The 13,336-nt window shown below is 39.2% G+C and overlaps 1 protein-coding gene across 1 annotated transcript in view; it reads right to left on the reverse strand.

Annotated features, from left to right (window-relative positions):
* Positions 1–1,083: 1,083 nt before the first annotated feature.
* CFAP58 (cilia and flagella associated protein 58) overlaps positions 1,084–13,336 on the reverse strand; it is a 62,859-nt gene continuing 50,606 nt past the window's right edge. Inside the window, exons 18-20 of the mRNA XM_052677403.1 lie at positions 8,872–8,991; positions 7,263–7,396; positions 1,084–2,996 (exon numbers count right to left, since the gene is read on the reverse strand). Coding sequence (XP_052533363.1) covers positions 2,876–2,996; positions 7,263–7,396; positions 8,872–8,991 — 375 coding nt within the window. The 3' untranslated portion in view covers positions 1,084–2,875. The remainder of the gene's footprint in view (positions 2,997–7,262; positions 7,397–8,871; positions 8,992–13,336) is intronic.

The raw sequence follows: 13,336 nt of genomic DNA on the forward strand, positions 1-13,336 counted from the left end.
GGTGCCATCTCCTCGCAACTTTTCTTCTGCTTTCCCACCACAGTGCAAACTCTGCTCGCTAAAAGAAAGTCAGGATAGATCCACTGTGTGAGCTACTATACAGCTCCAATCCAAGCCAATGGAGAAAGATTTCTACTTTAAGGGTTGTGGATTACAGCCCTTTGTCTCCATCTTTTCACATAACTTCTTGCTCCTGCAAAGATAAAGATATCCTTGCTGCTTCCAGACTTATATCTTGTGTAGACTAAAAGTCTATTGGTATTATTCTGCAATGAAACTTTGAGAAATGCTTCAGAGCTGCTGCTCACAATGCAAAAGTGACCAAATAAATGATGCTCTTGTTAATGCTCTGCCTTTCCCTGCTGTGCAAGCCAAATCCTCCAACGCTAAAAGCACCTCAGCATCAGCTGGGTTCACTGACATGGGGAGATTTTTATTTTTCAAGCTCCTTGACTTTTGTAGGCTGGGAGGATTTGGTGTTCTTTAATCCATTCTCTTACGTGAACTCAGAAATAGCTTTGACTCTCTGGCAGTAGAAATGAAGCTGTGCTTGTTCTATTCCTGATTGTGCTGAAAGTTACTAGCAATAATTTGATATCTTTATTTTTCTTTTCTGATTCTCTTCCACAAACTAAGGTGTTAACTTAGTTTCTCTGATAATAAGCAAATAATGTAATGAAGCTGCAGGTTGGGAGCCAATGGGTTCAAATCTGGATGCCCGGTGTTGTGGATGTCTGCAGTAAAATCTGCTGTACTTTGCACGTGGAATTTCCTGCACTCAGCTCCCAGCCTTTCTGACTGGAGGAACGTGTTGCATAAGAAAATTTGCAGTTCTTTTGCACTCTGTGGGTTTTTGTTTTGTTTTTATTTATTTTTTAATTTAGAAGACTAAGCACTTTTTAGACAAAAGCAAATTCACCTCTACAAATCATTAGGCAAATACTATCCCACCCATTTTATATACTGGAAAACTGAGGTCAAGAATCATTGAGGGATGGAGCGTCTTACCGTAGAAACAGTACAAATGTATGCAATGCAAACTCCTGTGAAATACATCAGAGGATGGAAAAGAGCCTCTTTTATTGAAGTACTCATAAAAGTTCAATTAGCGAGCATATTTCATCCGCTTGGCTCCTCTTCTTTTGCTCTGAACTATGTAGCATTTTGTTAAGCACAATAGCACCTCGTATTATAAACCCTGATATCAAACAGAAGGAAGAAATGAGCACAGACTCCAATCACTGCTGGCTTAAGTTAGGCAGTATGCTGTACAGCTCAGAGCATGATAAATAAATTGCTTCTCTGTAGTGTGATGTTATGCTGTGAGGGTAACAGTGCCTCTTATTTGTGTGAATTAGTAAATGTGACTTTACTGCTTTACTTCAGTACAAACATCTTCCCAGTATCAGTAAGCAGAGTGGAGTCCAGCTGCAGGTTGGATACTCGGGCTCCTAACAAACACTGCTCTTAAAACCTTCTTGGGATCCCATCAAACTGAGGCACCCCATGTCAGTTATTCTCAGTTATTCTAACTATAAGGATATGTCAGGTACACAAAAGACACGATTCAGAGAGCATGACTGCCCTAAAATGATAACTTTAGCATAATGCACTCAGCGGAGATAAAGCAATAATATCTATTTTGGGAACAAAAGAAAAATACAATGGATCTGATGACTAAGTGTTCTGGTCCCCAGTGTAAAAGCAAAGTAGATCCCTGTCGTATTTAACTTGATTCTTTTGAATTAAACACTTCCATTAAAAGTTTCCCACAGTAGCTTTAATATTTAATTATGTATTCCACCAAAGGAAAGAACAAAATCTTTGCAAAGGGTTTTTTGGTTTTTTTTTTTTTTTGTGTCTGTGAAATATTTATCAGCATATCTCTTTGGACAAGTATTTTTATCCCCCAGGCTGAGAAAGAGCTTCCACGTACAAATCAGTTTGAAAACATTTTATTTTACAGCTTGAAAGTTTTCTATACTTCAGCACCTCATGCCGTGACTTTGTTATTTCACTTGTTAATGAATGGTAATTAAATCTCTTTTGGCTGAAAAGGTTGGAGGGCTCCTGCTGCATTACAAAAACAATTTCTGAAAGTTACAAAAATGCCCAAGCCTAGAAATTAAAGAGTAAAGTTTCCCATGTTTTGAATCCAAGTTTGACTTACTGGGAAGGATTTATGTGGGAGAACAGCACGTCCCAGCCAGTGTGCAGTCTCCCCAGTTGAATAGGCATAATTATGTCACTTTGTGTCTATCAGAGTAAACAGAATCACATTCTTAATAATGCACTTTGCAGCCGCAAGCCTCCTTGATCTTACTAACAACAGCAGCAAACACTGAATAAACCAAATTATATACCACCTGCACAAAGAGCTGCTACATGTGTACATCTAAGAGCAGAGTTGTTAATTTTGCATTTGCACAGTAGGGCTTGGAACATCAGCTTATTAATTTTTCTTTTCTGTTTTCACTTTTCTTTCAGGTGTTTTGACTCAGATGACAAATGGAGCGAGTGCTTACAACAGAGGTAGATAAAGGGGAAATCTCTCCACGTTTTCAGACATTTTGTGGTGTTACTGTGCTAAATAAAGAGATACAGTATTGAAGAGATATCTGCATGGTCTTCATGCACATCCCTCTTTCCACTCAGTTCTACAGTTCAGGTTTCTGCTGGCTTCATACGTGCAGATTTAGACCACTGTTTCTAAACCACAAGTAGGTTAGTTCTAACAATGCCTTTATTATCCTGAAGGCAATACAGTGATTTCAGAGCAAAAGTTGATATGGAATTTCCTTCTGAATTCTCATTTGTCAAACAATCCAGCCTAGACAGAGTTTAGTAAGAGACTGGGAAAGTGATGAGTCCACTCCTAAGCCGTGACTTTGGGAATGGGTCTGCTGAGAGCAAAGCCCCCTCCAGTGAAGCGAGGAACATCAGATCTGAGGTGTGGGAACTCAGATTCCCTTTCAGCCAAGGATCGCTCCTTCTCCCTTGAAATAGAAACAAAGAAAAGAAAAATGCATTTTTCGTACTGCTGCCCAATGATGTTTACAAACTAAAGAATCTGTCATCCTCCGAAGTTTCTTTGATGCAACCATGTATCAAGAGATCATTAAAAATTTGTTGATTAAAGTCTGTTTGGCTACACCGCCATGACTGGGTGTCTGTTTGGATTTAATTACAAGGCTAGTGATGCTTTTTGGAACTATTTAAAACCAGAAACAAATGAGCTTAGTGCCACTCCCCAAAATGGTCAAAGCACCTCATTAGAGCAAGTTTGTGCATGAGCTCCGTGACTTCAGATTTCTAATAATCAACCCATTCTAGCAAGTAGACATTTGTTTTAAAACAGCTACATTCATCAAAGGCACAATGTGGAGATGCTTTTACTTTGTTGAATTTTAATGAATAAATAGTGTTATCTCTCTTCACGTCTTGAGAGAGTTCTAGTGATAATTACTCTGCCTGCGACATTTGCAGAAAAAATAGCACTGTGGGTACACTGGCAGCCCCACGAAGCTGCTCTGTCTGAGGATCCAGGTAGGCTTCAGTTTGATGGCCTTAGGATGAGGGAACAAGGGTTAGCTGGTTCCCTTCTAAAGAGGTTTGTGAGGGAAGCACAGCAGAACAAATACAAAGGGCAGTATTTCAGACTCACGGTGATACACTGGATGTTTCAGAAGTAGGTCCTGAGATATTTTAAATTAACAAGGTAGAGCTTTATGATGAACTAGTTTGTCACAACAGCAGTGATCTCTAGGCTTTACAAAGAAGGTCAGTACCATTACATCTATTTTACAGAGACAAAATCATGAGTGAAACCAGGCTTCTACATTAGAACCCAGAAGCACCTATATTCAGTCCCCAGTAAAGGAAAAGAAAACACTTCCTGGGATTGATACTTTTCTCTATCCTTAAATATTACACTCTGTGTGGGGAGAGGAGGAAGTTCAGAGAAACCTTGTAGGAGGACTAGTTCTGCCTCTCTTTCCAAATTTAACTCATATGGAGGTGGGAGAATAGGCAAAAGATAGCTCAGATGAACTTTGCCACAAAAAACTACATGTACATATTTTTAGTTATACCAGTATAGCTCTAATGGACATTCCAGCTGACAGCACGAAGAGCTAACATGCTACATTTAGATGGCTCATCCTATCTCATTATTGGGCTTCCAAATCTGAGGAGGGAAAATGATCCAGAGTCCGTGCTTGCCCTGGCTTCACGCTCCCATGGAGACAGCCAACAGATGTGCTCATCAATATGGAACATTCTGTGCAGCAGAATACTGTAATATATTAATGCAGAATTAATGTGCAAGCAGCCACGTACAAAAGCTCCCAGCTACTACTGACATTCCTCAGCATGGTTATTTACATAGGTAAGACTGAAGGATCAGGTCTTTGGTGTGAATTTAAGCTTTGCATTTTCTCACCAATCTTTACAAAGATCAAACTAGAATCCTGGTGCTAAAAGCAACTAGAAAAAGTAATGAAGCAGAAAGCATACAAGAAGGAGGTTAAAATGGAGTTAGGAAAAGAAAGCCTAAAACATCTAAGAAAGATAACATTGAGAATCAGAGAAAAGAAAAAGAGGATTTCAGATCCAGAAAATCTGAAACTGATATTTTCAGCTTGAACATAAAGTGAAGATAAATTCCTATTGTCACTCACTATATTCCTTCAGCATCCCATGGAAAGCTGCATTAGTTCGATATCAAGAGTTTAAATCACAAAACAGAAGTGTCTTGTGGAAATCAATAAAAGCTTTAGATGATACCTTTGAGTGAGTTTATCTGAGAGTATTAATTCTCCTTCATACCAGGGTAATCAATAATGCTGCTAATGCTATTGTCCTGACAGGATCCTTTTTTTATTAGCAAAAGCAGACACATTTATTTCGGACATGGTGTTAACATTAGCCAGTGTGATAGAGATCAAGTCAGTGGTTTTGTGTCAGCTGGGATTTAAAGCAACCTGAGATTCTAAGAATCAACTGGCTCTGATTCTCTGGTTAGCATCTACACACCAGGATGTGCCTGTAAGAGCAGTCTGAGGCAGCAACGACATGGAATGGCTGTACGTCAGGGATGAAGGACTCCCTGGGGAAGCATCTGGCTGCAGAACAGACTTTCTCTATTGCAGAAAGCAAAAGACACGTCATGCACAATTAGCAGTTTGAAGAAGGAAGGCAGCATAACAAGGTTGTTTCCTTTGCTGTTGGGCAACACAAAAAGGAATCTAGAGATATAGAACCTGCAATTATCCATGGCTGATACACCCATTTATGCCTTTGGGTGTACATAACCTTGAATGCAGCTTGTGGCCCAGCACTTTTCTTCCAGGGAACAGAACAACGAGGGGCAGAGAAGAGCCCAGGCCTAGCAGAGCCCAGCTACCTACAGCAGCCACGACGCAAGGGAAGTGAGTCAAGGCTGACAACACAGTGCTGGTGAGCTGGAGGTGGGAAGAGTGAGACACAGTTGTCCAGCAGAAGCACCACCAACAGCAAATGACTGTACTTCCAAAACACAGATGTCACAAAGACACCATGCTCACAGGACGAGAACCGTACTCATCCACAAGGAAAACAACCTGACAAACTGCACTAATAGCAGATATCTTTGTCCTGAACCTATAAGCAGTGTAATGAGTCTGTCATTAATGGACCTACACCACAAAATTCCATTTGCTGTGTACAATTAACAAGTTCAGTCAACATCGCCTCACATAGTGTTTTTGTTTTCTTTAGTGTAGTTATGCCTGCAACAAATTGTTTTCTCAGTGGTCATAACAGAAATTAATTCTAGGTACAACATAACAACAAAACATTGGTGAATTTCTTCTCATCTAAGGATCAGAAAGAAACAGGATGCCAGGGTCCAAAATGGAAACATTGAAACTATTGTGAAGAGGACACTTAGCTGCTGGAAATGGATTATCAAGCATGATGGTAGGCTCACATATTGATCCTAAAGCTCCAGGAAAGCCATTAGCACTGCACAATTGTTGTTAATTCCAAACACGAAGGTAACATTATGCAATTTGCAGATAGACTAAAGCCACTGTTTATCACTGCTAATTCAGTCATCAAAACTGTTTGCTGCCTCAAATATGATTAAGGAAGAAATAGATACTGCCAGCTTTGAATTACATTCAGCAATATAAAGTATGGTTGGCTATGATATGTGAGGAAGGGACAAGTTGAAGAAATGGATGGAAAGACAAAAGACATACGTAGAAAAAATTGGTCATAGGTAACGTCATCTGACTGCAGAAATCTAAGAAACTTCTTTCTAAGTAACTTATTTTTAACAGGAGAAGTCCCATAACTCAATTTTCAGAAGTGACTAATAGTCACACTCCAGGCTCCAGCCTAGAGATTCATGATCAGAATGCCTCATCTCTCAGCCTCTGCAAATTAGGTCACTTTAATAGGCCTGAATATGGGCAACTGAGATCCTAGTTGTTTTATCTTTACTGGAAGGAGCAGACAAATGCTCAATTATGGACTGAGACTGGCAGAAAGGTAACCCCAAGCTGCTGCTGGTTATGGAGAGACAACAACTACCTACAAGAAAGTTCTTAAGCTCTCCCCTCAAAAGGGTAAGACATATGACAAAGCCAGGCTCCAAGCATTTCTCACTTTCCTCCATGCCCATCATTTCTCTCCACCTTTCCTTCTATCTCATGTAGGAAGAAAACAAGAAATGGATGGGAAGTGCTCTTCTCTGCAACCACTGGCAATGATATTTGCTGCCAAAAGGGGATAGTCACAGCTGCCACATTTTAGTAGCAATAACGACATTGCTGTTATACCAGGATTATGGAGTTGTCACCTGAAGAAAGATTGTCCCCCATATGCAATGCTGTTTCACTTAATTACAACTCATGAAATGCACTGAGGTCTCCATAACATTTGAGGATCTCTCGTTAGATGAGAGGTACAGAAACCAATACGCAGCTTCTGTACATTATCTAATTGGCATGGATAATTTAACCATACTGCAGAATGCATCAGCAGTATCACTGCTGGATGTTCTTGATGTGATCATAAATCATAGTAAATCTAGACCAGACTAGTAATACAAAGTAATATGAAGTAGCATAAAGCAAAACATCAGGAAAGTTGGGCAACAAAACTCTATCACTTCAGTCAAATTTGGACACATTCTGATCAAAAGGATAAAGCAGGGTCTTAAAAAAATGGAGGTTTATGCAAAACAGTGTATAGATAAAACTGTTATTTTCCCATACTTGGCCTGTTGTTCCTTGCGTTTCTGAGCCAGATATTTCTTTTTCACATTCAGAAGCTCGTTGGCAAGCCTCTCAATTTCATATTTGTATTCTTGGCTCTGTGATTCATACATATTCAGCTCTGAGGACAAAATCTAAAAAAACAAAAAGCAAAATGCAGAAATGGGAGAAGTTAGTTTTACTTACACGTATGTTAGTTTTACAAGCACTTTTGCTTTTCATATTTGACCATGTAAGAAATCACCATTTTCCCACCACATTTCACTTTCCTTCAATTTTCATTGAGTCACCTCTGCCCACCTAAGGACAGTTTAGGAGATTAAGGATATGCAATTTAACTACAATAAAACATGTAAAATATGCCCCCAGGCATTACAGGAATTGTATTAATACATACATCAGCTTTTAATGTGCTGGGACACAAATCTGGTTGAAAACTCAAAATGAAGGGCTTACAAATCACAGTGCAGGGCTTTATTTAATTATAACGTTTTTTATTGAGAGGGACCTACTTTGTTGCATGAAGTAATTAAATCCACACAATCAAAGTAGCACCAGACAGTGTAAATATGGATTAAATGAATCTATAAACTTTAAAGAAAATAAGAGCATGCATAGTGTGTTTTCCTTTTTTAAGGAGGAGAATTGCTTGACCTGGCACCACAAAATGATATGCACACCAGTACATTGCAGCATACTGTGCCTGCAATGCACAGTAGCAATTCACTGCATTAAGGACAAATGCAAACCGTATGGAAGACTTCAAATCACATTCAGTTTAGCTAAACTTTGGCTTCTGTTTTACATTTTCTACATTGTTTTTCTTCTCCATGGAAAGCTAAGATTTGCATAACAGCCTCTTTGTTTCCTAAGGGCCCATCTGCTCCTGTACATTTTTTTTTCTCATGGTTAGTACAGACATGATTATGATGCAGTGAAGAGGAGATGATGACTTCAACAGAGAAAGGAGCTATAGGAGCAGATGAACTCCTGGGGAGACTGATCTTTCATGCAGGCAAGAACAAGGGAAGATCAGCTCATTCTTTCAAAGAATCACTTCTTAATACCATACTTTCAAAGTTTTCCTCAAAATTCTTTCTCAAATAAAAAAATCTTCCCTTCTAGAGACAAAGGGTTAAGGTTACTCTAGTCATCACTATAAAATTTGCAAGTCTAACATACGTCTATGCATTTTAAGATAAATTAGAACAGTTTCAGACATAGTTTTCAATATATTCCCACTAGTTTGTTAAAAGTAAATTAAATGGTTTCGATTTGCTTATTAAAGATCTCAAGATTTTAAGAAAAGAGAAAGAATAATCTTAATGGAAAACTGGTGGTATCCCACAATGTGCACAAAAAGCATTTACAGCATTATGCTGTGCACACATATTCTAATTGTAACAAAATAAACAAATGTAATGGAACAAAAATACATCCTACTGCTACTGGGGAGGCGCAGAATGGACTTTATTTTCCTAACCTAATATACTACTGCGTGCACATTGAACACTGAAAATCTTCCTGGAGTCTAAGTCTCCAGGAACAGCAGCGAAGCTGTTCACCAAACCTGGCAGCCTTTTACCCAGAGACAGAGAGCATCCCTTACTTTCAGCTGTTTGGTCTTCTCTCGGAGGGTGTGCCGGTAGAGCTGCAACTGTTCTGCAGCTTCAGGTCCCGGCTGCCGGGCAAGGACATGCTTCAATTCCACGTATAGTTTCTCCTTCTCCTAAGAAAAAGATAGAAGAAAGAGCTGTTATAAAACTACTATAGCTGCAGCACAACCTGCAATGAGAGATCACCAGAAAATGCAACTATATGGGGAAGATATTTGCAAAAACAAATTTGCCAGTGTGTCAGTCTTTCCTCACTAGCCATGAGGTATTTAAAGTTGTTGTGATAGCAGTAGGAGAGCTCATTAATCTAGTTAGTTCAAACAATGAGTGAAATACTCTTATACACTGTCATCAGTGAACACACTTTACCACAGAGAACGTATAACCATCTCTGGAGAAGCATTCAGAGGTGGGATATTAATTTCAAGTAATTGTGCTTATTCCAATTTCTTCTTATGAGCCACATTGCTTTACATTATGGATCATAGTTTCACCCAACAGGAAGTGATAAAGCTACAGAAATGTCAGGCAAGGACTGTACAAAAACATAGCAGCTTATTCCAGACAAAATCCTTCAAATGCACATATACATACACATGTACAGACACACATACAGAAATACATAAAACATTCCAGCTTAACTGAGTGGGCCATGGAACAGGAAAGGAAAGGATGAATAGGAACAACTATGACTCGCACAACTACTGCTAAGTATTTTTTCTTTATCATGTGTCTTCTCTGCTTTCTCATTGGAAAAGAATACTTGCTGGAACGAGACGTAATCATGCCTGAACGGAAGCAAACACCATTGACATAGTTACACCTTTCTGTGCTGAACATTTCAAGTTCTGTGCGTTCAGCACTTGAAAGCACGAGGTGTTCAGAGTTTTCAGATCTTCGCACTTTCTGAAAACTATGCATTGTAATGGACCCAGAAATGGAAGCATCTTAAATCATAAATTACTTTTACAAACATCGCCCTAGAATTTTGAATACAACTGAGGAAGAGCTCCTTATAAATGGGGTTGTTCACAGTTCATCTCTAGAAAAATCAAAAGCTCCAGAGACTCAGAATGGAGTTTGCATAGTGGCAAAAATTAAATTGAGAATTCACTCTCAGTAGAGAGTTATTTTGTCGCTACAAGTGGCTGTCACTACTGCCTTTTCTTCTTGTGAATGCAAGATTTTACTGCAAGTTAAAAACAGCAGCAAAAGAAAAATCTTCCTTTCAAAACGTGGCTGGTCAGTATTAACATTCCACCCCTGAATGTATCACAGATTTGTATTTTGGAACAGTACAACGGTAATTTGGATAAATATGAAGCAATTGATGGATTGAAGGTCTTATGTGCAATTGTTTTCCAATTTATTTCTCTCCTAACCCTCTACAAGGGCCAACCAAGTTCTTCAAACATTGTGCAATGGTGTGTATAATAACCCCATTTAGAGACAAAGCGTGCAATTCTATTATAAGGAGAATCTATCTTATGCAACAGAGACTCGTTAGCTTTCCAATGTATATTGTCTCCATAAGCCAACAGAGGCAGAACCAGCTGTCTTATAATGTACGTCCTTTCTTGCTAAGCACTGTCCATCTCTTTTACATCTAGTCAATTAATTTGTCACTGTGTTAAAAGCACCATAAGTCAGCAAAACACAGGGAGAAAATCCTGAGTGGTTCTTCATTCATTAGCAAGTTTTGCATTCACAGGTTGGAATCCCTATACTTTCTGACATTTTCATTTTAGGATGAAAACCCAAACCAATTAATTTTAATTAATTTTCAAACAGCGACCACCAGAGTAAATCTCACTTAACACAAGGTATGTGCAATACTGACACCAAAAATGCACTCCTTAAAGTGGATACTTCTGTCCCCACACATTAATATTCAGGAATGCTCAAAGGAAAAAAAAAAAAAAGAAGAAAAAAAAAGCACAGAAGAATTGAAAATTTTTGTTTCTATAACACTGTTGCTATATTGGAAAGACACAATCTGTGCAATGCGTGTCACATGCAGATAGCTGCAAAATTGTCTAATACGTAAGAGTGGTGTACTCAAAGAAACTTTCAAGTCAGTAGTGAAGATCATTGGGGTGGAAGGAACTCAAAAACAAGAAGGTAGGAAGATATCTTTGATACCAACTAGAAGTCAGTTCACACTATTTTGCCTGAAGACGACTCCATTTACTTCTGATGGTGGCAACTCAAATGATGTTGGAGCTACAGCATGTGTAGGATGCCTTTCATTATATTGTTCTAAACAGCTTCCCCTCTTGCTCCCTTCTGTCTTCAGACTGCAGCAGTTACATGTTCTCAAAGTCATGATTTAAGGTCATGAGGTGGTGAAGGAAGATCCACCAAACCTTTCCATAACTCCAGATTCCAGATGCTGTGACTCCTTCGCTAGAAAGAATAATGCATGTTTCTTCAAACCAAGCCTAGGCCAGTACCATAGCTACCAGTATTCCCACTGATCTCACAGGTGACATACGACATAGGACGTATGACTGAGCCCTTAATTTCAACCAGCTCCACTGGTTTACAACAAATTGCACCAAGTCTATGGTGTGAGATGAAAGTACGCTCTTTGCATGTATGTAAGACATGCTGAGAGACTCAGATTAAGTATTACAGTCAAATTTCAGGCATTCTAAAGAGAATTTCAGCACCTCAGTGAATACCTGCTGAATAAGTTGTGCAAATAAAACTCCACATTATTTTTAGAACAGCCATTCCTATCTTAGATTTGTTTTCCAGGGGAGCTCAGAGCAGCCCACAGATCTGCCTTCAGGCTAGGCCACAACAATACATTTCTGCATTTCTCAGTCTCTAGCACAGCAAGTCTTTGGGGGAGGCAGACAAGTTGCTATCCCCTAAATTTAACTAGTTGCTAAGTCAGCCAGAATCCAGAGTACTCTTGGCCTGATTTCTCCATGGAGACTTGAGAAAAAAAGTTTTCTTCTACAGAGGACTGACTGGTGCTTGGGAGATTTCAGTTGATTCTTCAGGACTCCATGATCACAAATTAGCTCAGGCTGCAGCAAGAAGAATCACCTTTGCAACTGCAATCCTACTTCAAAAGAAGCAATTTCTGCTGACCTGCACAGCCCAGTGTACTTGCTGTTCCCTGCCAGAGGGACTGTTAGTACCATCAGGCATATTCCCAACATGACACTAAGGCTTTTGCTGCCCTGACAAGCAGTGGGAAGCAGTCATCAACACTGGCTTAGACCAATACACCAGACATTAGCTCTAAATAAATAAACAAATAAACCAACCAACAAGACTCATTTTATGTCATCTTCTCCCTCTCCAAGACACTAGGAAACTTACAATACCAGCCTTCGTGTTCATTTGCCCAGGATATCATTCTGAGCAAAGGACGATGGATGACCATACATTTAATGAAGATGTATTCACAACAGAAATAGGCCACAAAGCCACAGCTTTCTCATTTTAATCAGCTTGTCTTCCCAAGCAGATAATTCAACAAATTCACCAGGTATGCCATATACTAACGGCCTTCTCCACTGTTCATCTAGAGCTTTCTATCACACACAAACTCAAAGTCTCAAACCCTTTGTTTCACAGTGAGCCTCATTTGTGTTAGCTCCCATCTTAATTAACTGATGCTCAGCAATCTTCAGCCAAAGAAAAAAAAAAGAAGCAAGATAAAGATCAAGATGCAGAACAAAAATATGCAATGTTGTGTGTGGTGGCAAAGCCTCAAATATTTATCTCCCCAAAAATCCTTATTGCTATTAATAAGGTGGAAAAAGCAACACAGTAACTCCGCAAGCACACTGCAGTTCTTCACTGCTTTGCTGAGGAAAACAAGTCAGTCAGCATGCCATGGGGGGTTTCTTGTTTACTGGCATTATATCCAAAATACCAGAGCTATCTATGCTGAGCTCCGGAGCCATTTTGTTTATGATGACATGAAGCAGAAGAGGGCCCTTAAGGGGTTGTGATCCCTATTCATAAGAGTTAAACAGAACACCAGAATCTGGATTAAATACACACATAAGTACACACACCTGGTTATAGTTATCTTTATAAGCTGCGGGCTTATTTGTGTATATGGATTTAGCTACTAAAGTAGCTGTTGGCTCAGGACATCTACAATTAAGAGTTTTATGAGGCATAGAAAAATTAGCATATAGTAACCTTCACAAATTTTGTAACAACAGAAGAAAGTTGCCTGCAGCAATGTGAGAAATGCACAGTATAAACTTTCTCAATAAAGACTTTTCAAAAGCTCCTTTTCTTTCTTGTCTCTCCCACATCCATCAGCAAACACCTTTGCAAGTGTGCAGTTCTGTAGAACAGCTTGTATTTTCACCATCTAGGCTGTCCTTTAAAACTGTCCAACATGAGGTTTTATTGAGTAAATTAATTCAGGTTTGGAACAGGACGCTGAAGTCCTTTCACAATGTGGCAATGCTAATACTGTAT

Source organism: Tympanuchus pallidicinctus, unplaced genomic scaffold (assembly GCF_026119805.1).
Source record: "Tympanuchus pallidicinctus isolate F22 unplaced genomic scaffold, pur_lepc_1.0 scaffold16, whole genome shotgun sequence".
NCBI classification, from domain to species: Eukaryota; Metazoa; Chordata; class Aves; order Galliformes; family Phasianidae; genus Tympanuchus; species Tympanuchus pallidicinctus.